The 23,821-nt window shown below is 42.0% G+C and overlaps 1 protein-coding gene across 1 annotated transcript in view; it reads left to right on the plus strand.

Moving 5' to 3' along the window:
• Nucleotides 1-1,573: 1,573 nt before the first annotated feature.
• The window catches only part of myo7aa (myosin VIIAa), a 39,741-nt gene continuing 17,493 nt past the window's right edge, over nt 1,574-23,821 (plus strand). Inside the window, exons 1-22 of the mRNA XM_030405222.1 lie at nt 1,574-1,634; nt 10,041-10,154; nt 10,393-10,545; nt 11,161-11,178; nt 12,174-12,358; nt 12,463-12,584; nt 12,684-12,826; nt 12,929-13,042; nt 13,284-13,352; nt 13,487-13,571; nt 13,721-13,797; nt 14,036-14,155; nt 14,318-14,460; nt 14,566-14,776; nt 14,967-15,102; nt 15,202-15,308; nt 19,494-19,631; nt 20,693-20,851; nt 21,413-21,505; nt 23,103-23,197; nt 23,280-23,364; nt 23,571-23,789. Coding sequence (XP_030261082.1) covers nt 1,617-1,634; nt 10,041-10,154; nt 10,393-10,545; nt 11,161-11,178; nt 12,174-12,358; nt 12,463-12,584; nt 12,684-12,826; nt 12,929-13,042; nt 13,284-13,352; nt 13,487-13,571; nt 13,721-13,797; nt 14,036-14,155; nt 14,318-14,460; nt 14,566-14,776; nt 14,967-15,102; nt 15,202-15,308; nt 19,494-19,631; nt 20,693-20,851; nt 21,413-21,505; nt 23,103-23,197; nt 23,280-23,364; nt 23,571-23,789 — 2,604 coding nt within the window. The 5' untranslated portion in view covers nt 1,574-1,616. The remainder of the gene's footprint in view (nt 1,635-10,040; nt 10,155-10,392; nt 10,546-11,160; nt 11,179-12,173; nt 12,359-12,462; nt 12,585-12,683; nt 12,827-12,928; nt 13,043-13,283; nt 13,353-13,486; nt 13,572-13,720; nt 13,798-14,035; nt 14,156-14,317; nt 14,461-14,565; nt 14,777-14,966; nt 15,103-15,201; nt 15,309-19,493; nt 19,632-20,692; nt 20,852-21,412; nt 21,506-23,102; nt 23,198-23,279; nt 23,365-23,570; nt 23,790-23,821) is intronic.

The raw sequence follows: 23,821 nt of genomic DNA on the forward strand, positions 1-23,821 counted from the left end.
CTCACAAAATGACGTTGTAAATGCACTAAACTCTGCTGCAGTGCATCAAAGAATCAAACCAGGACTCTGCTTTGTATCTCAGGTGAAACTCTGACTCCACATTCAAAGAGAACTGAATGTCTAATGAGGTCGAGGTGTCACGGCTGCCATGTGTCATAAAGTCAAAGGATCAAACTAAAGCTTCATTAAGGGAGGCTGCATTATTTACTAGCTTTAATACCTTTACACACACACACACACACACACACATACACACACACACATACTCACACACATGCACACACACATGCACACACACATAAATATAGCAGCAATTACTCTGTAGAGCTAACATGCACATTCAAAGCAACTGACCTTAATAAATAACACATGCAAGGACACGCAACTACCTGCTAACACACACGCACACACACACACGTACACACACTAATGGACGACAACAAAAAGAGGTAATTGGGTTTGTTAAGTGTCGTGTGACACGATCAGTGAGGTGGAGTCAGTCACAGGTCACATGTGAGCTAGTTTGATCTTTAATGTGTCTTATTAGTCCTGGATATTGAATTTAACGTGCTTAAAGGAGGAAATTCATTAATTAGAGTTCCTGTTTTTATAACCATCCTATTGACATTCCAAATCAAATGTTTCTGTAACTACAGACAGTAAACAGAATACATATTCATCTCTAAAATGTGCGTGCTGGACACAAACACAACAATGCTGATGTCTAAATAAGCATCTGTTTGCTACATTTACATTAAAGTTAAGTAAAGCAAATGTTCTTCAGTCGTCCGGTCGTCAGTGATTAACTCATGACATTTATATGATAACATGAAACAGAATGTGTTAGCTTCCACCTGGTTAATTGAGCAAATTCTTCTTAAGAATTAAATTGAAAAACTTTTCATTACCTAAAGAAAAATCACTAAACATAAGTAACAATACTGGACACTATGTATTTTTACTGCATACCATTAGTACATAGTTTGTGTTGTGTTGTTGATTTCTCCCACAATTCACAAATATGGTAAATAGACATTTTTCATGGTGTTTTTCCAATGTACTGACCGCTGTTCACATTCACCCATCCACACACATCTTCATACATGCTGCCATGTGTGTTGTGCAATGTGTGTGTGTGTGTGTGTGTGTGTGTGTGTGTGTGTTACCTGCAGTGTTTTATATGGATCCTATTAGCAGACTCGGCTCTGCTAGTTAATTTGACCCCAACAGAATTTTAACAAGCACGTTTTTATGTGTCTGCTGCTCCTTTGATCATGTTTATAGCTAAAACAGTACGTGTGTGTGTGTGTGTGTGTGTGTGTGTGTGTGTGTGTGTGTGTGTGTGTTATGCTCACATTGTGTGCCACTGGAGCTGATCAGCACACTGAGTCATCCCTATTGTCTTGTTTATTTTTTAATCACTCTTGTTTTTGTTGATAGATTTTCCGTTTTACTTGTTGCTGAACTGTATGTAAATATGAAATAAATCCACCAAGTTTACTATCAATAAAAATGTGCTATACGGCTATAAATAGATGCCTTTATGGTTCTCTGTGTCTCTCGCAGGGTCGACCGGTGACTGCTGATGTCCAAACATAAAGACAGGAACCAGAACCATGGTCATTCTACAGCAGGTAAACACACACAGCACACACACACTGACATGACAGAGAGCTGAACTTTTGTAACAAAATATTAACTTTGCATTCTGTGTGTGTGTGTGTGTGTGTGTGTCTGCAGCTTGTTGCAGTGAAGGTGCAACACTCGTTAATGATCAGCAGCTCGTTAAGCTGCATTGTTCACACTGTTTCTTCCTTGTGTGCGTGTGCATGTGTGTGATTGTGTGAGTGTCATGCGGCACTGGCCCAAGTGTCGGTGTTTTTGATTCTCAGTTAATGCGTTGCTGAACTCATCAGCCTTTCTGATCGACTAATCAGCTCCGACAGCGTCCCCCCCCCCGCTGTGGAGGCCCAAATGGGACGAGCCAATAAAACAAACGAACACACACACACACACACACACACAGATCTGCCTTCACCCCTCTCTGAGGATGTTTGTCTCATCACACACACTCTGACCTCCTTACCTCCATCCAACCTGTACAGGTGAGATCAAACCGTGCTGGACAGGAAGTGTGTGTGACTTTAAACTCTGCTGCTTCAGGATCACACACACAATTCTTGATTTTAAACGGGAGAAGAAGAAAAATTATGGATTATATTTGAGCAAAAGAGGAACATTTTTATCACCAGTTTGAAGGAATTTCTGGATGCAACTGTTGAATTTGGAAGACGGGATTATCGTTCAGTTATCAGAAAACGTTTTTTTAAGGATGTTCAAACTTTTCTGGCTCACATGGAGTTTGAAGAAGTGGATCATTTTTTACAACATGACAGATTTTTGACTGTAATTGTTTTCTTTTCATTTTATTTTGCTTCTGTGCTCAGGAGATTTGTTAATCGACTGACCGGCACATCAGAACAAGAAGGAGGCATCCATGGTTTAGTTGATTTAGTTTTTTTTACAGACCTGTTTACACTCAGAATGGTGTGCAGATCTTAAAGTAGATGCGGTAACCATGACAATGAAAATGGACAGGAGGGGATCTGATTGGCCGCCGGCAGGCTGGGACTTGAATGCACGCCGTCTGAGCTACAGATGCACGACCCTCATCCAGGTAAACTCAGGCTTCATCCAGAGAACAAGGTGCCTCTGAACACTAACAACTTCAACAGTGAGGTGAAACAAAAGTAGTGGATGTGCCCTTTACGTCTTTATCTTTCTCGGCAGACAATAAACATCTGTGGAGTCATGAGAACACCATTTGTTAGGGTTAGAGTTCCCCTTCACTGTGAGAATATGAACAAATCTCAGAGTAAGCTGCGGGTCACAGACGGAGGAGGTGACTCAGCGATCAGCTCTGTGGATTCAGATAGAAAGTTCTGGTTCTGTCTTTGTTCACGTGGGTTGTGTTGAGGTTTGTGAAGCAGTCATGCAGTGGGGTTGTCCCTTTAACCTCCCAAAGGTTCCTGTTTGACATTCTGTTGCTTCAGGAATAGTTTTTATTATTCCTGGTTTACATTTTAGCAGGTGATGTCTGTCAGTGATTTCTTTTATGGCTCTTGTGCTGTTTTTGTACTGTAACTTGTTGTGTGGTTAACTGTGATTCTGAAATCTTTCCTGATCTCAGAGGTTGTTTGTCTTTTTGGAGATGGGAATCAAAGTGTACTAGAAGGTTCTGGTCTCAGAAATGTGAAAGACTTCAAATCTGAGGAGAGCAAGGTGACGATAGACTTTGATTTTGATCAGTTCAGACAACTTGTTAAATCACTAAAGCTACTGAAGGTTTGTTGGTTGTTTATCTGCGATGTGTCGTTGCTATTTTCTGTCTCTGCTGATTTCAGTGCAGCGTTTAATTCCACTGTGATGGAGAGCTGGTATTCATTCACTCGTTCATTCATGCAGCAGCTCGCTCACATTTACTGGTCAAACACAATGGGAGCAATGTGTGTGTGTGTGTGTGTGTGTGTGTGTGTGTGTGTGGGAGAAGGGCTGAGGGAGAAACACAGTTTGGCTATTTTGGGTGAAGGAAACCAAATAGCTTTATGTATTCTATTACTGTCGAGTACTCCTGCTGGTGAGTTTCATCAGCACCAGCAGACGGCACACCTTCACCTGAACCCCACCTCCCACCTGAGATAACAGGTAATAATGAGGGTAACAAGATAAAGCTGCAGCTGTAGATTTATACTGAACATGAGTCTTTAGTGAAGCTAAATTAAACCAGTCTAGATTGACGTATTACTTTTATTTGAATAAATGACCTGAATACTTTTTCCACCAATACTTACTAGAATTATAAAATAATAATAATATTCTCAGTTTACTTGTTGTCTCCTCTTGTTCTGTCCTCTTGTGGGAGCAGAACAGAGACAAACTGTTAATGTTGACTGTCCACTGAAGCAGAAAGGAGAGCCGGTCCATCCGTCTGTGTTTTTATAGACAAGTTAATTCAGAGACAAATACCAGCACAATTACCTTGTCACTATATCTCAGCCCCTGACCTTTGATTTATCTGAATGATCTATCTAAATGCAAATGAGGTGAGATGGAAGTAGCTTTATAAATCACAAAGCCTTTTAATAGCTGAGCCCCTAATTAAAATGCTCCACTCTATAGTAATTGGATTAATCTGAGGTTCAGTTGAGTTTCAGCAGTCTGTGATGGTCTACATGTTCCTTTAGAGGCTAAAGGAAAATATTGGGATACGCACACTACGTAACTGGTGATGAGTTTTATAATCACCAGCAGAGGGCAGACCCTCACCTGAAGAAGACCTCCCACCTGCAGACAGACACTGTGTAGTCGTCAGTGGTGAGCTGTGGTCTGCAGTGCACACTTATAGACCCTGGAGGGAGCCTGTGTGACGGGAAGTAAACCAGGTACAGTTACAGTAACAAGAGGCTGCAGTGAATATTCACAGACAACATGAGCCGTACATCAAACAGTCTATGATCACACCAGGGTCCAGCATAGTCTTTGTTCAACATTCAGTAGTTATAATTAACATTTTACAGGTCACATGACATCGTTTTGGTTTCTTAGCACACAACTTTCCTGTTCTGGTCCATTCTCACAGCTAGTATGACCTGTTGGTTGCAGCAAGAAGCTGTTTTCAGAGAGAAAGAGCTCTAAAAACCCATTCTGTACTACTTCCTCAGCACCAAACCGCTGACAAACATAGTCAGCAAACTAGCTGGTGGACTCAGTGAAGTGTTTAGCAGCTAGAAAGACAGATTTTTCAAAAACAGAGGAGCAGTTTAAGAGCATCCCAGTCACCAGATTACATTTTGCCATTTATGTTTCTGCAAATCATGTCTATGTTGACTCTATGCTGTAACTATTCATTTCTTAAAATGGTGCTAATGGTCTGGTTATGCTAAGGAACAAAATCCACCAATGAATCACCAATATTTGTGGTTTGAAAAATTTAAATCCAGCTAACATTTAATTATAGTGACTGGGCTGTTTAGAGTTTTTGCTGTCATGCACAGTCTCCTCGGGCAAAAAGTGTCTATATACAGGTGGTGGTGCATTTTCCACTTTATTTGGAGGAAACAGGAGAAAAGAAAGAGTTGAAAAAAACCATGAGCGAGTCCCAACAGCTTCTTCGTTTCTGTCCTCTGTGTGCGTTGTTACCTCTCCACACAGCGGTGACATTAGCAGGCGTAAGTGAATACCTGGCTCATGTCTGGCCTGAATTATTTACCTGAAGAAAGAGATGATGAGAACACACACACACACACACACACACACACACTCATCCACCTCAGGCATTACATCACTGCTGTCCTGCTCGCGCCACACCAGCACGGTGGCTTGTCTCAGTCACGTTTGTGCCTGATGTGTGTGAGATAACAGGCCTGCTTGTAGCCTAACGGACGTCCTGTCCTGTGTATCAGATTGAGCCGCTGGAAATATGTAATTAGAGGTCTAATAGTTACAATAAAGACCAGGGAGTTTATTCATTAAGCTGTATTATTGACTTATGAGATACTTTTCTACTCAGTTACATCCAAGAGGCAAATATTTGCACTTTTTACTCCACTAGATTTGTCTCTTAGCTTTAGTTTCAAATGTCATATCAAATGTAGAGAAATCCAAACTACTTACCACTGCTCTACTGACGATCAGTAGTGACTGCTGTGTAGTCTGGTTAGTTGACCTGAGGGTTTTATTGATCTGTAAATGACTTCTGTAAAAAGCCTCTAAAGGCCTGTGAGTTAAATCAACTCTTTGTCAATGTGAGACTGATGGTTGTGGTGCGAGAACGCTGCCATTAAAAAGAGGCATTACTAGGAGAATTTGGGTCGGCCAGTCAGCAGTGACACATACCTACAATTTTATATTTCCCTCTCATTTCTCTTACTCACTATTTTCAAAGTTTGTTATTTCCCTCCAGATTAGGGTGGTGATAAGCCAAAGTTCACATGTCAGCTCTAAACTAACAATGTCACATCTTTATGGCGTTGCTTCATGATGCCAAACCACAATAATCCTCCATTTCAAACTGACTTTTAAATATATTTTTATGTCAGTAGGCTAAATTCATTGTTGGTTTTGGTCTTTTAATGGGATGTTTGTTGATGAAAACTACATCATGAGCCTTTTGGTTGGATGTTAGTTACATTATTGTTGGCAGTGTTTGTGTTGTTGTGTGATGGTTTGCTGGTCTTGCTCGATTTAGTGGGAATGTGTAACTTTTTAGAACAATTCTGATGAAAAAATGTTTGTGTTTAACAATTACTCTTCATAACTAAACCCTTGTTTTGTACTTCTGTCATTTCTAGATAAGTAACAGACTAAAGGTCAATGAATGTTGCCTCCATCATCATCATGATCACTTACAAAAGTGACATAACGACATAAATAAAAGAAAGAGAGATGCACAGAAGAAGAAATATTGACGAGGAGACAGACACCAAACAGATCCTCTCTGCTAAATAATTCAAAACGTGGTTTCTGATAGTTTGCTGCTGGCTCACTGCCTGTGTGTGTGTGTGTGTGTGTGTGTGTGTGTGTGTGTGTGTGTGTGTGTGTCTGACAGGTGCTTGGTGGTGTAATGTTCGGGTAGCTCAGTTTGCCAGACAGAGTATTTACTTAATTAAACTGACATGTGTGTAACACACACTCAACCAGCAATTCATCACACTCACACACTCTCATGCTACACACACCTAACCTAAGAAACTAAAGCTAAATGCTAAGAGCAGCATGCTATCATCCTGACAATACCAGCACGCTAATGTTAAGCAGGTATAACGTTTAGCATGTTTAGCGCAGTAGCACGCTCACATTTGCAATAAAAACACACCGTAGCCGAGGATGATGTCGTGTTTTACAGTCACCACAGTGACTTCAAGATCCTTGATTACAAGACAGAAAGCTGCAGATGTGAACAGTCTGAAGGTGATGTAGTGTGACCATGGTGTTATTCAGGGAACACAGCCGCCCTCTCTTTGTCTTAAAGCACCTTAACAATGTCTTCCTGCCAGGAGCACCAGAATTCAATGATAAAACATTTCTTGTTATTGAGTTATGAGGACTGGTTTTATTGGCTCTTAGAGGATGAACCCTTTTCATTTACAACATTTAACTCTGAGGAACACAAGGTTCTTATTTTGTCTTCAATTACTTTGTTTTTGATAATTCCTTATTGTAAATTATGCTTTAATAATCATGACATAATGAGGAATTGTGTTGATATTACTCAGCAGGATGTATCACTAGGGTTTGTGCAAAAATATCAATTAAGAATAGTTTTTTTGAGTAATTGATTAATTGTTATAATTTGTGCGGATGGTTCAGAATTAATCAGGAGTGAGAATCGATCATTACCTAATGATTCATCAGTCTGTTCTCTGGTAACTCATCAGTCTCTACTATATAGTCTTCAATTCAGAAACTACTCATTAATGATGCATTAACGCTCGAGTCATTCATAAGTCGCTCCTCACTTTACTGAACTACTCACATTCTTGTGTACCTTCTTATAAAGTGTTCACACTATTATTAGTATAAGTCGTGTTCTATATTTGTCCTTTATGTTTCTCAGTTGGTAAACACACCGTTTATTCCTCATAACCTGCAGAATTTACGTTGTAGTAAGAGCCTGTAGGTTCTCTCAGGAAATCCAACACCATACGACACACCTGAGGAGGAAGTGTCATCTTGTTGCCACGGGCGACAGGGGAGGTTGTGGAGGGCTGGGTTAACAAAGTGTCAGTGTGATAGAGAGAGAGAAGGAAGGAGAGCAGGAGGATTGTCCCAAAATGTAACTGCAGAGGAAACTTCAGAGTGATCCGAGAATAATCAGAAGGCTGGATTTTATCTAAACGTTTTCAAATTGATTTTTCAAAGTGGACCAGAAATACACAGAGAGGCTGAAGAACTGATGTTGACAAACCAGGACGATTGGACCTGTTGGACTCAGAGATGTCTGATACTGGACCTGTTTGTCTTGACATCTCTTAAAAGGCAGTTAAGCTTTTTTTGTTGAACCCACTGAAGAGAAGCAGAGCTGACATGTGACTGTGACCTGCTGAACCTGTCGGACCATGAAGACTCCAGTGTTTTTATGACAGCTGCTGTTTATGTGGAAACATCAGATCAATTCACTCACCTGCCCACCTGTACCTGTGGATAATTAATCCATCCCTGGGTGGAATACAAGACTGCTACTGCTGGATATCATTGTCAGGCTGTGTGAGATTGTAGCGTGCAGGTGAAGATGTACAAGCGTCGGGACTATGTGGAGCTCTATGAGAAGGATCTGGCAAAATGGGCGCTGCTACGCAACGTCAACACTGTGATGAAACCCACCACACTGCTGCCGGTATGTGTGTGTGTGTGTGTGTGCGTGTGTGTGTGTGCGTGTGTGTGTGTGTGTGAGAGAGAGGGAGTGTTTTTAGTTTGATGACTCATAACTGTATGTCTTCATTCTGTGGCATTTGTGTTCTGTATGTTAAGTGCACATGCTGCCTTGTTTCATGCATCAAATATTAATTATACTTCTGTGTGGACAGTGTGTGTGTGTGTGTGTGTGTGTGTGTGTGTGTGTGTGTGTGTGTGTGATTATATGATTCTCATGTGTTATTTAAATATGAGGCTGTGGTCAGAAGTCGGATACCTTAGCTTAGCACAAAGATTGCACACAGAGATGCACAGGTCCGTAACACATCTAGATGTTTGGGCATTTTCAAAAACCATGGTGGTGGTTTGCAGCCTGACAGCCACAATTCTGATGCAGATGCTTGTATTCCTGTAGATTGCAGGTGAGGCCGGCATGGATCTGACTTTGTGACCCAATGTTCCTATGGATTAGGATCTGGAGTCAATGTTGACATCTTGAGCTCTTTGTCATGTTCCTGAGTAGTTTTTGTGGTATCAGAGGAAATATTATCCTGTTGGGGAGCCACTGATGTTCAGGAGAGGCGACTGTTGGACTGTGTGGTGTGTTGGTGGTTTCAGGATCCAACGTTTCCCAGCAGAACATTTCACTGTAACAAGACAATCAGTGTTATTCACTACATTGTTTCTGGACAAAAACGTAAGCAGCTCACTGTTAAACAGGATAAAATACTGATGGAGGTGTTTTTGTTCATTGAAAACTAACAACAGCTGATCACATCATACACTGAAGTTCCATTATAGTTGGCAGATTTTAGAGGAATTATGGGCTTGGATCACAGATGGACGGATGAGAAGTGGATTAAGATTCAGGAGCAGCTTGGAAGGTATTTGATACCTGGTGCTGGTCCAAGTCCCTCTCATTCACAGAGCTAAGCATCAGATTTAACTCTGTGTCCTCAGAGACTCGAACCCTTCAGGGAGGGAAACATGTTGCATCCAGTGTGTTTTAATCTGTTTCTCGAGCTGCAACTGTATTTCCTGTCTAGCTGAAAATTAACATAATGATGTTATTGCTGTTTTTGTTGGATATTTAGTATGAAAACACAACGTGCTGCACTAACCTTCTTTCTTCTCCTACATCACGTCTGTCTGCTGGTTAGATGCTCCACCTGTTCACCTCAACAAGTTCCTGGTACACATTTTGTTGTTTTATCTTGGGTTGGACCGTCCGCCCGCAGCAGGAGATCATCCGGGCCTCATTTCACCTTTTTCAGACTGCACCATTTATTTCAATTCATTCACAAACCCTGCTGAGTGTTAATATAACGGCTTCAGTAAACATAAATTCTGACCCGGGTTAAAAGAGTTCATGTGTTCAGGCTGCAGCATGTCTGGTCCAGGTGCAGTGTGAAAAAGATTATGATTCAGTTATTTAATCAAAGTAACATGGGTTCCAATCATCAATCAATCAATCACATTTCTGGTCCTTTCTGGTTCTGATTGTCTTCATTCACTTTATTCTGATCCTGATCTCAAAGTTTGATTCTTTTATGAATGGATTTATTTAAGTCCTGATTCTGATCCCAGTCCCAGTCCTGGTTTTGGTTTAATTCTGGATTTCTTTCCAGGGCGACTATGTCTGGTTGGACCTAAAGACTGGTCGGGAGTTTGAGGTACCAGTCGGCGCAGTGGTCAAACTCTGTGACTCGGGTCAGATCCAGGTGTTGGACGATGAAGGAAATGTAAGTCCTGAGTACTGTGTTGTTCTTTAGACATTAAAGGTCCTTTATGTCGCTGTAAGAATATCTTCAGCTCAACAGAAGTTTTATTGAAACTCTAACGTACATTTTGTTACAAGTAAATCGTTCATTACGTCTGAGGTCCAAGTGATTGTTGGAATAATAAAACTGTTGTTTAGTTTGTCCCAGAACTCCAGTTAACGGTGTTTGGTTCTGACCCTTAATGTCCCTCCTCCTCCAGGAGCACTGGATCTCCCCCCAGAATGCCACCAACATTAAGCCAATGCATCCCACCTCCATCCACGGTGTGGAGGACATGATCCGGCTGGGAGACCTCAATGAAGCCGGCATCCTCCGCAACCTGCTCATCAGATACAGAGAGAAACTCATTTATGTGAGTTTCACTGCAGCAGGACTGTTGTTATACTGCAGCTGCACACTGATACTGATGAACAGAGCTGTACAACTCATATGTGTGTGCACGTATTACGTATTATTAACAAGTTATCTACCAAAATATCTGTAACAACTGATCATCGGTTCAGTTCAACCCACATTCTGGCAGTCTACGTTTTATTAGCAGAGCTCAAAGAGTTAGCCGAGTTAGCCGACCGTTCAACTTGTTGTTGTTTTTCTAAACAACAGATCAAAAGTACAGATCTGAAGTTAAAATGAGAGTCATACAGCTCAAATTATCAGAAGATGTATCATAAATGTGGACTGAGCATTAAATTCAAACAGTATGAGTTTGTTTTCCACTTTGTTGGCTAGTTTATGTGCAAGTCTGGTTCCTCAAACGTACCTACTGTATCCTGAACTCACTCATTATATCCACCGCACTCTTTAAAGACTACTACAGCTTTTTTACTACAAACCTTTATCCAATCCCTCAGTATTATCTCAGACGTCTGCTCTGGCTGATTTTCTGCGCTACACCTCAATGTCTTGCTTCTGTATCCTCTCTCCTGCCCTCCTTCCTCCTTCCTCCTTTTCTTGTTTCCCCCTGAAGACAAACTGTGGTGGCAGGGTAAGTCAGCGCCTGCACGTCAAGCATGGCTGGAGAGAAATCCAACCTCAGATGATCTAACGCGCTTCATACATGTATTTAATGCACGTCTTTAATACAACACCTGCACAGCTTCAGGAATCCAGCATGCAATGATAAGCTGCACGTACAGAATGTTGCATGTTGCAAAAAATTTTAAATGATTACAGTTTATTTCATTTTGCTCTGTAGAAACATGTCTGCTGCCACTGAGTTTAACACTACAGAAACACACAGTGTGTCATAACTCGGAGCTTAAACTAGGTAGAAAAACAGAGAAATCCACATCACTCTTCTGGCAAAAAGGTTAAAAGCCTTGAACAAGCTCATTTTCACCATGCACTGTCAATGTTTTTGTAAGAACGTGTCTTTAACCTCTTCACCGGGAGGAGGAGTGTCTAGGAGTTTTCTGTTTTTGGACTTCCCTACCAAAGAGCACTCGACGTCCCCTGTAGGAGAAAAGAGCAGTTCTGAAAGACCGTTCTTAAGCTTTCTAAAGCTTTGGATTGTCACGTACCTGAAGTCAAAAGCTTTATGTATCTGATTCTGTCTGACTCAGCGGTAACAAAGCTCAGCGGCGCTGCAGCCTGGCTGCATGTTGATTTGTTTCCAACATGGCCGTCTCTTCTCCCGTGGTGAACACTGATACGTTCTTATTGTCATCCTTCACCATCTGAGTTACGGGACCGGTGTCACCTCACGTACCCTCCACCTGCTCCGGCTCACTGTGACGCTGCCCTGAGAGCAGAAGCCCAGAATCTGAAGGGTTTGATTTTATAGATGGTGTGATTATTATTCCAAAAGAGTCATTTGAAATATTTCTTTTTTTATACCAACATTGTTGTGTTTTGCTGCAGCTGTCTGAAGCTCACTTGTAGCCCTGGTTCCAGTTTGTGTACCTCCAAAAAACAACAGCGCTAATAATCAGCATCACATCGGCCGTGACAAGATTTTAAAGTTTCCTCCTCTGTGTGCAGACGTACACCGGCTCCATCCTGGTGGCCGTCAACCCTTACCAGCTGCTGCCCATCTACACAGCCGACCAGATCCGCCTCTACACCAACAAGAAGATTGGTGAAATGCCGCCACACATCTTTGCCATCGCCGACAACTGTTACTTCAACATGCAGAGGAACAACAGGGACCAGTGTTGTATCATCAGGTAGGAAAGAGTCCAGACGGCAAAGCTCCAGGATGTGACGACGAGCTCAAAGCTTTAATGTGTGTGTGTGTGTGTGTGTGTGTGTGTGTGTGTGTGTGTCACAGCGGTGAGTCCGGTGCAGGGAAAACGGAGAGCACCAAACTGATCCTTCAGTTCCTGGCAGCCATCAGTGGTCAACACTCCTGGATAGAACAGCAGGTCCTGGAGGCCAACCCAATATTAGAAGGTAGGAACACACACACACACGCACACACACACACACACACACACACCATCATCCATCTGACATCATCATTATCTCTGGTACATGTTGCTTCTCTTCCAGCTTTTGGCAACGCTAAAACGATCCGCAATGACAATTCGTCCCGTTTTGGGAAATACATCGACATCCATTTCAACAAGCGAGGAGCCATCGAGGGAGCCAAGATAGAGCAGTACCTGCTGGAGAAGTCCAGAGTCTGTCGACAGGTGAGGCTGGATCAGAACACCTGTCCACCTGCTCCAACACTAAACCCTTGCACACAACACGTGTACATTTAAGGTTTCATCTGATGCACCTTCTGTCTGCAGGCCCACGACGAGAGGAACTACCACGTCTTCTACTGCATGCTGAAGGGGATGACTGCAGACGAGAAGAAGAAACTGGGGCTGAGCAAAGCCACCGACTACACCTACCTGACCATCGTGAGCACCGTTCCTCCTCACATTCATGTAGACGCTGTCAGATACCTGAGCAGAAACACTGAGGGAATTGTTTTTGATTGTGCAGCAGACTGAATATTTTTCCACAGGTGATGTTAGAAGAAAGAAAGATCGTCAGGAGACACAAACTGCTGCTCATATCAAACTGGATGCAGATATTTTGGGGGGATTAAACGGTTAAAAGTTAAAAATCCATCACGTCCACATTTGTGTTTCTCTGCAGGGAAAGTGCACAGTGTGTGACGGCCGAGACGACTTGAAAGAATACTCCAACATCCGCTCTGCGATGAAGGTACTGCAGAAACGTCATCAGTCAGCAGCGACGTTAAGACTTTAACTGAAGATCAATACTCCAGTGGATCTTTAAATAAACCAGAAGGTGAAACAATTTCTTCTCCCAACAGTTTCCTGTTCTCTGTTCTGCAGGTTCTGATGTTCACAGACAAAGAGAACTGGGAGATTTCTAAGCTGCTGGCTGCGATTCTACACATGGGAAACCTCCGATATGAAGGTGAAGTGAAAAAAACATTTTACAGTTTAGTGCTCGACCTGATAACAGGAGCTGAACTGAACACCTGCAGACTCAACAAGAAATGCAACATATGTACAAGCTTCCAATATTTCTGTATTTCTGTGTTTCGTTGACCTTTGACCCTGCAGCTCGTACGTATGACAACCTGGATGCCTGTGAAGTCGTCCACAGCCCTCATCTCACAACTGCTGCTACACTGCTGGAGGTGACACACACACTTACACACACTTACACACAGACACACATATACAGACACACACACAGGACAACTCCACTTTATTTACGGTCTCTCTCAACAGCCAGTTTGACAAAAGCAGTGTAGAACGTCTTTACAGTGACCTGATATTGTGTTTTTCGTATACTTGTTGAAGATGATGAGATCTGTGTGTGTGTGTGTGTGTGTGTGTGTGTGTGTGTGTGTGTGTGTGTGTGTTTGTGTTCAGGTGGACGGTAAAGACCTGATGAACTGTCTGACCAGTCGCACTCTGATCACGAGAGGAGAGACCGTCTCCACCCCGCTGAGCATGGAACAAGCTCTGGATGTCCGGGACGCTTTCGTGAAGGTACAGTTACACTTCTCTAAACATCTGAGACTAAACTTCCTCAAACTGAGTTATTTACATTCAGTGTTACAACTCCCCAAAACACAGCATGTATCCTCGAGGTCTAACGTGTGTGTGTGTGTGTGTGTGTGTGTGTGTGTGTGTGTGTGTGTGTGTGCGCAGGGAATTTACGGCCGTTTGTTCGTGTGGATCGTGGAGAAGATCAACGCCGCCATTTACAAGCCAGCGTCCTCTCACCCCAAAGTCCTCAGACGCTCCATCGGACTGCTGGACATCTTCGGCTTTGAGAACTTCACTGTCAACAGGTACAACAAACACACACACACACACACACACACACTCACACACACATTGAACTCTTCCCTGTGGGCACACACGGCTGTAGATAATATACCCCCTCCCTCCTGCAGCTTCGAGCAGCTGTGCATCAACTTCGCCAACGAGAACCTGCAGCAGTTCTTTGTGCGTCACGTCTTCAAGCTGGAGCAGGAGGAGTACAACCTGGAGCACATCAACTGGCAGCACATCGAGTTCACCGACAACCAGGACGCTCTGGACATGATCGCCATCAAACCCATGAACATCATCTCGCTCATTGACGAGGAGAGCAAGTTCCCCAAGGTACGCACACACACACACACACACACACATACACACACACACACACACTGATGGTGAGGTCTGAAACTGATCAACCATCATCATCATCCAACACCTGGTGAGTGAGTGAGCAGGCGGGCGGTGGTCATAGTTAGTTCCTGCTGAAAACAAGTAGAAGTGGAATCTATGTCTTTGTGGTTTCCTCCGTCAGGGCACAGACACCACGATGCTGAACAAGCTGAACTTTCAGCACAAAGTCAACACAAACTACATCCCACCAAAGAACAACCACGAGACTCAGTTCGGCATCCAACACTTCGCCGGAGTCGTTTACTACGAAACAAGAGGTCAGCGTCGCTTCACACACCAGAAACAGGCCGAATGAACACGTCGAAGGTGATTAATGTGTTTCTGTGTGTGTGTGTGTGTGTGTGTGTGTCCTGCAGGCTTCCTGGAGAAGAACAGAGACACTTTGTACGGTGACATCATTCAGCTGGTTCACTCGTCCAAGAACAAGTTCATCAAACAAATCTTCCAGGCTGACGTCGCCATGGTAACGCACACACAAACACACACACACACACACACACATTTGCAGCCATAGTTCATGTTCAGTTAAATTTTGGCTCACATGATTAATTCAGCGACACTGACAGAGACTTTGTGTGACTCAGGTGACTCCACCTGTTCACCGTTTCTTCTTCTGCATGTTTCTCGGTCTCGCCCGGCTCAGAGTAACATGTCTGTCTTCCTTCTGTGTCTGTGTTTGTGGTCTTTGCATGTGTGTGTGCTGCTTCTTGCCAGTTTCTGTGTGGTTACTCTCCTGGTAGCTCAGTAGGTCTCCCTGCCAGAACTCTTCCTAAGGTAAAAATAAAAAGCTTACATCTCAGACACTCTTCACCTCTCCATCTCTTCTTCTTCCTCAACTTGAATTAGAACAGAGCATCTTGTTTTTAGCCTTGTGAAACCCTTTTTTGTTTTAATTTTACTTCACACTGGAAAATGTTCAGGAGCATCAGTCTCTTAGTCTGACTTCAGACGTGCTCCGGAAAAGCTTTCTCTTTTGTTGCTGTTGTTTCATCATGTCAGGATCAGATTATACTAAAAACAGATTTAATACTCGTCCATGTTGTTATATAACGATCTGGGGCCGATGGTCATATCACAGAAACTATTCGACACATTAATGACCTTTCAAAGCAACATAGTGTTTTTCTTCACATAAATGTTTCATCATTCACCCTCCTTGTCATGTTTTCATAAAAGCCAGATGTTTTTTCAGTGTTTATCTTAAGATTTACATGCACACTGATGTAGCTTATACCAATGTTTTGTTTTCATCTGAGGTTAAAGAATCAGCGACATCTTAAATCATTTCTCAAAATGTTTTTTTTAATTCATAACTGAAGTTTGTCATTGTTTAAATCACTAAATGCTCTGGTTACAAACCCAGATCAGCTCATTTTTAAATAAATCTTACCTTGTTATCATGTCAGGACATTTCGTGGTGTAGTTCCTCACTGTGTCCACAGGAGGGCAGTAAATACTCTGAAAACAAGTGTAGAAAAAAAAAGTATCTAATCAGACATTCATGAGGAGGACTTTCAGAATAATATCTATATTTTCATCTATATATTATGTCCATCATCTTGCATGTAAATAGAACTGAAAAAAAAAACATTTACAAAGGTTGTGTTTGCTGCAGGACCTGTTATTAGAAGTGTAATGGTTCATTTGCAAATTGCAAAGTGCAAGTGTCTTTTAAAGACTACCTGAACATAACAGAATTAATCAATAATATAAATATGTGTAATAATTATTTACACCACCAGAAGAATGAGTGTCATTAAATACCGTGTCATCAGTCTTGTGGTGTAGAGATCAGCTGCTGTGGAGCAAACTGACCTTCCTGTGTAGAATCGTGAGTGTTTGCTGCCCTCTAGTGGTCACAGCGGGGAACTACAACAAGTTAATAAGTCAAGTTGGAAATTATAACATGAGCATGAACATTGATACTTCCGGTCGGTGCTTTCAAAATAAATCCATGACCCGGCTCAAAGCGTCGGTATTTCTGTTGTTGGCTAATATGCTTTTTTATGTCCCCAACAAACAGACAGACAAGGGTTGTATTAGCCAAATATGGTGTCTAAAAACACACCACTCGTGTTATTTTTAATGTTTGGGATATGAGTTTTAATGTTAATCTTTTAGAAAAACCAATAGAGTGGCGATCTGTCGACATAAACAATCTATGTCACCGCCCCATCGCGACCAGACAACAAGCTAACCTTAGCTAGCGGGATACTTGAGCGCCGAAGTTGATAGATAGACAGCTGTCTGATGGAAAGAGTCGGAATCTTAATTTATCATGTTATAAGTCTCGAAAATCTACAAATGAGACGTTAAATGTTCACAGCAGTAAAACAGTCGGTCCTGGCCGTTAGTATGTGAAGCTAACGTTACAAACAGCTAGAGTCTAAAACGCAAGTGACGTTATTAGCAGAGTTTCATCTTTATCATAACTGATCAACTGTGCAGCTGTTATTCATGGATATAGCGTCAGTTTTGAGCATGACTTTATTTTAACATTACTGAGTAATGATTGAGACAAATGTACCGCTAGCTAACGAAATATATGACAATAGTAAGTAAATACAAATAGCATAGCTGACACTGAGGTATTAGCTAGCTTGGCAAGTTTTTCAAAAGAATCTAACGTTAATGTTAGGAAAGTTTCCAACTGGTCCCAGGCCGCTTCTTGCTTCGGCTTGTTTAGACATCGAAACATGCAGAATATGACAGAATATCATTTGTGATAGTGTGGTCACAGATTTATTTTGAAAGCATTTACCGGACGTTGTTTTACAAGTTTTGTAATGTTATCGTGTCTAATTTGACGAAGTAGATTGGTGTAGTTCCTCAATGTGACCACAAGAGGGCAGTGAGTACTTGTAATTCCACAGGGAATCATGTCAACAGTCAACTTCACCTTCAAACATGCAGATGAGCCTATTTTATTTATTTGGTTTGTTTGTTTGTTTGTTTGTTTTATTTGCATAAAATTGGGTGATTAAAACATAGCAGATGTCTTCTTGACACATCTGCTTTGTTTTAATCAACGAAAAGAAGACCATGTTTCGTTTTATATAATCTCCACATCAGAACAGTGTATTTAAAACCTCCTGTTTATACGATATCTTTTACTAATAATGACGTTTCTGGTGACATTTGTTATACATTCACGTTAATCACGATTATCAAGGCCATGAATTTATTGCAGCGTTGTAGTTCCTACTGCGCCAGATTAACAGACAAAATGACATAGTCATTTCCGGTGGAGGTTTTCAATATAAAAACGATAGAAGTGCGGTTTATTCAAACACTACGTGGTTCAGGGGTTTCTATGACATATATTGCTAACTTCGCCAGAATGCCTCAGACCTGTGGCGCTTTTGACTTGATATTTGTGTGTAGCGATGTTCGTTTGCTCGCTCGCCACATGCAAAAGTCCCGTACGTTACAGTTGTAGTTGCACTCTAAGATTCAACACTTATAAATACGATTCTTGATAAAAAAATATTTTGGGGTCAGGTTGAGGTTGGGCACCACACAGGTGGCAGGTTGGAGTTCATAATAATTAAGTTTAAGTTAATTAGGTCACAGACTTTACCGATGACAGAATACGGTGTAACACCAGCACCTTCAACTTGAAGTAGAGGGTCTCTGAGATTAAGCTAACTAGCTAGCTAGCTTGGTCGTCTGACAGAGCGGTTTGTTAGTCAGTAAATCGCGTCAGAACGTAAGTTAACCACTCGTTAAACCGGAATTCGTGTTATATGTTGCTTCATGTGTCAAATACAGACAAACATGATGGAAATAAGGCAGTTTTGATGATGCACGAAGCTAACGTTAGCTAACGTTAGCTCGCTGAGCGTAAAGCCCTGCGTCAAACAAGTGACGTCACCGCGTGAGCTCCTGGTAAGATGAAAACAAATGAAATGCATTTTTTTAAAACATTTAAACTATTAAATCCGTTTCTGGCACCACTGTCACTGTGATGTATGTGTGCTGTTTGATTTTGCCGATATTGTTAAATTAGTGATATTTAAGTTATTTTCTCGGTTAATCGATCAGTTGTTGTGTTTATAGAAGGTCAGTTCTTTGTGATAAAAGACTTTAACCTTTTGATTTGACCTCACAAAGCCACAGAGATGTGTTCAGATTACTGGATAAATTTTACCAACACTAAAAATAGTCAAAAAATCTAAAAATATTCAGTTTATTACAATTAATGATAAAGAAAAGTAACAAATCTTGAAGCTTGAAACTGCAAACTGCAGCACTTGTTGGTGAATTTTCTCTGGAATAACTGAATACAGTTCTCGAAATGAGGGAGAAATATTGGAATATTTTAGTTTTCAGACACATTTCATTGACTTGTATTTAATATCAAGTCACATGCATATATGCACTCATATCCAAATATCCCAAACATATTTTGAGTGATTGCAGCTTCTTCCTCGTGATATTTGTTGCTCTGTCGACACTTTTTCAAACATTTATCTGTGAACCTGCACCGTCAGCCACACACAGACTTTTTATATCCAGAGACACAGAAAGAGGAAAAAGGTTAGTGTGAGAGCTCAGGAAGAGAGAAAAGAGTTCTCATTGTTTCTGACCCTGACACTTTCTCTATGTGTGTGTGTGTGTGTGTGTGTGTGTGTGTGTGTGTGTTCAGGGCGCAGAGACCAGGAAGCGGTCGCCCACTCTGAGCAGTCAGTTTAAGAGATCTCTGGAGCTGCTGATGAGAACTCTGAGCGTCTGCCAGCCGTTCTTCGTCCGCTGCATCAAACCCAACGAGTTCAAGAAGCCCATGGTGAGTGTGTGCTGCCACTTACATCCAATGAGTTTACTTCTTAGAGATTTAATTGACAAGCAGTGCAGCAGAGAGTTAAACTACTTGGTTACTAGTCGACTGACTCTATAAGTACAACATTTCTCAGCAAGTTTGGTTAATGATTGCACTAAAAATGAAATATGAGTTGTTTGGTAGACAAAATAATATAAAATGTCTAAAACGAGGGCGCTCATTTCAGGTTGTAAAGCAGCTCATAGCAGTCATAGAGCAGTCGGACATTTCAGATATCAGTTCATGTTGTGTGTCGTGGTCAACTGTGGGAGGTCAGGACATCACAGTGTGCAGAGTTGAAGCTCACTAACAGAAACATGAAGTGCTCCAAAAATGATCAACTTAATCTGAGCGACATTTTTGTTGAAGCTGTTGAAATTATTTCTCTCCACACTTTTTGGTGTTTCTGCTGTTTTGATAGATGGACAAACGTTTGTGTTTTTAAGTGCAAGATGAACCTGAGCGTTTTATTTTTAGGGACATTTGGGGGGAATTAAGTGATTTTGTAATATCACGAAGTTGCAGAAGAAAAACAAATCCATATAAACTAACAGTAACAGTAATTTCTTCCTCCATTAAAAATGAAAGCACGGGTGTAAGTACTGATTCTTTCAGGCTTTTCTCTTTGATTCAACAAATGTACCAAACAATAACTTCTGTGGACATTGTGCGATACTAATAATACAAACTACAAAGTTCATATTAAGAGGTGCTGAAACACAAACTGGAGACTGTTGATCATCCTCTTGAATTTGTTAAGGTTGAGCTCTGGTCAGAACTGACATGTATGGAAAATTAAATGTAATAAAAACTGAAAGTAAAGAAACTCTCACCCACAGGTTCAGATTTCTGAGCCCTTTAAAAGTTTAACTTTATAACCTGCATCATGCAAAACCCTTTTTTTTAAGATTGTTTCAACAAGTGATTAAACTCCATTTTGAATTCCTGAGGTATCACCTGACTTTAGAGGATGTAATGAGCACCTGAACCAGAAACTTGAGTGACAGCTGTTGTGTTTGTGCCTGCAGCTGTTTGACAGGGAGCTTTGTGTGCGTCAGCTGAGGTACTCTGGGATGATGGAGACCATTCGGATCCGCCGTGCAGGATATCCAATCCGCTACACCTTCGTGGAGTTCGTCGATCGCTACCGGGTGCTCATGCCTGGAGTCAAACCAGCATACAAACAGGTAGAGTGGAACTACAGGTGTTGCATTATGGGTTGTTTTCAGCTTAAATGTTGCTAAGCTAACAAGTTTCTTCAAGTTTAAAGTGAGTCTCTGAGAGTTAGTCAGCCCTAAACAGTGCTTTGTTAGTGTGTTAATGACTGGAACCATTCAGACAACACCAAACATGTGACACTTTGTTTGTTCAGCGTGCAGTTTTTCCCACAATCCATCAGCACTCTGTTGTCCTTGGACTCCTACATGTTATGTTTTCCTCCCTCTCTCTCTCTCTTTGGGCGTCCTGTAGTGGTGTAACAACAGCATCCCGTCACATCAGCTGACCAATCAATAAAGACATTTAATCAACAGGTTGTTTCCATCCTGTAAAAAAGCTCCTGCAGAGAACACCACCTCTCTCTGCACACTTGTCTCCTCAAGGTGCATTTGAAGGGAATGAAAGATCCTCCATGATGGTGGAGGGAGAACAGGGAGGATGGAGGACGAGAGGAAGCCAGCGTAAAGAAAAGCACCTCGTTTTAAAGTGAATGTAAGATGTGACATTAATATCTCTCTCTCTCCCATCAGGAGGACCTGAGGGGAACCTGTCAGAGGATTGCAGAGGCCGTGCTCGGCAGAGACGATGACTGGCAGATGGGAAAGACCAAGATCTTCCTCAAGGTACTCCTGCATTAAAGGGCCAGTCTGTTCAATTGTAGTGATGCGTTGAACAAAAAGAGGAAACGTCAGGATTTATATGACTTCTCATATCCCCTGAATTCTCTGTGTCATGGATTCAACATGGTGCTGTAAACATTTCTCAGAGACTCTTCTCTATGTTGACATGATGACATCACACTGTAGCTGTGTATAATTCAACACATTATACAGAGGAGGACCTTGATATCAGACGCCTCAGCTGCAGATGACTGTTAATGAACTAGTTCAGCCCAGTAGTGAGGCGCTGCTGTGATTGTTTCCAGTTCAAATGTCTGCTGACGGAAAGAAAGGACTGTGTTTTCTTTTCCAAATGTGTGTGTGTGTGTGTGTTGCCCTGTGTGCGCACAAGAGAGACTCAAACGAAGACACAATAACTTAAGGTGTTTATTTCCCTTCAGTTCTCTGTGTGTGTGTGTGTGTGTGTGTGTGTGTGTTTGTCTGTGTGTGTGTGTGTGTTTGTCTGTGGTGTTGTGTGTGTATTTTTTCAGCAGTTGTGTGTATGTGTGTGTTTTGGTTTCCTGCCCAGTGAGGGCAGATATTGTCCAGAGGTCAAAGGTCACTGGTAAGGCACATCCGTTAGCTGGTTGCCATGGCGACACTGTCACTTCTCTCCCCAGAGGTTCAGTGAAAATATCAGCTGATGACAGTCGAGTCTCAGCTGTTTGTTTTCACAGTGTGTTGAAACTTTGTCTTTCCACAGACGGTTTGTTTATATTCTGATGGAGTGATGGACGACATCTGGTATTATTCTGTGATTTTTCTCAGAGGTTAGCCAAATGTTCAGTTGAACTCAAATCTAAAAGCTGAAGAGGCTGTCGGTGTTGTAGTTAAAAGTAGAGTCGGTCTTTTTGTCAGGTAGGAAACATCCATCAGAGCGATGGAGTGCTGCCCTTTATACATGTAGTTGTAGTTAATGATTCCATGCTGGTCTCCATCAGGCCTCGCTGCTCGGCTGGACAGGAAGATAAACGGGAAGTAGAACGTGCAGCGGGGTGACGGCAGGCCAGCACCCACACTTCCCTGACAGGACGGATGGACAGATCACAGGACGAAGAGATAGAAGAAGTTTAAGGCACTTGTGTTTTATTTAATGTGTCACATTAGAAAGCTGGAAAGCTGCCACATTAAATCTGTGTTCACTGTGTCTTCACTTCAGAATGACAAACAAAGTTCACTTCGGACGTGTTGTGGAGGAAGAGAGATAATCACAAAACATCTCAGCAACTATTGGATAGATGGATTTATTATTATACTTTGGACAGACTTTAGTTGTTTCCAAAGGAGTAAGAGACTTTGGTGATCTCCTGACTGCTCCGCTGTACTCTGTGTTGAGAAAACGTTATCACGCTAAAATGCTAAGCTCATGAATTTGTCGAACTTTAAACCTTTTAACATTTCCAAACAGAAATATCTTGACCGCTGTTCGAGGTATTATCATGATATTTATTAATGTTACTGTGAGCATGATGGCATGGCTGCTGGCTGCAGACTTGAAGTTGATCAGAGTCTCGAAGGACTCAACCCGAGCTTCGTGTGTGCATTTTGTTTCTCTGCGTAGGATCACCACGACATGCTGCTGGAGATCGAGAGAGACAAGGCCATCACGGACAAGGTCATCCTCATCCAGAAGGTGGTTCGAGGTTTCAAGGACAGGTAGGCCTTAAAAATCTGATTCCAGTCTTTCAGATTCAGGAAAACTGAAATGTTCAACCAAACGTTCACTTCCTGTCATCAGATCGAACTTCCTGAAGATGAGGAAGTCGGCTGTGTTCATCCAGAAGACGTGGAGAGGGTATCAGTGTAGGAAGAACTACGGAGCTGTAAGGAACCTGGTTAATTTCACACATACACAACAAATTAAACTATAGAAAAATGTAAACAAAAGTGCAGATGAACATTCAGATCAAAGTCAAACATTTGCTTTTATATCAGCGTGACTGTAATTCATCCAACAACCAAGTTATTATCATGTAAAGATAACAATATGACTTTTTTTGACGTGTCTTGTTTTTCCTGCGTCCCTCAGATGCGAGCTGGCTTTTCTCGCCTTCAGGCTCTGGTTCGGTCCAGGAAGTTGTGTGCGTCGTATCATGTGGCCCGTCAGCGAATCACCTGCTTCCAGGGTCGCTGTCGGGGCTTCTTGGTGCGCCGAGCGTTCAGGCACCGACTGTGGGCCGTCATCACCGTCCAGGCCTACACCAGAGGAATGATCGCTCGCCGGCTGTACAAGAGGCTGAAAGGAGAGGTAGACTCACACATACACACCAAGTACTGTGG

The sequence above is a fragment of the Sparus aurata genome, chromosome 2 (genome assembly GCF_900880675.1).
Source record: "Sparus aurata chromosome 2, fSpaAur1.1, whole genome shotgun sequence".
Lineage (NCBI taxonomy): Eukaryota > Metazoa > Chordata > Actinopteri > Spariformes > Sparidae > Sparus > Sparus aurata.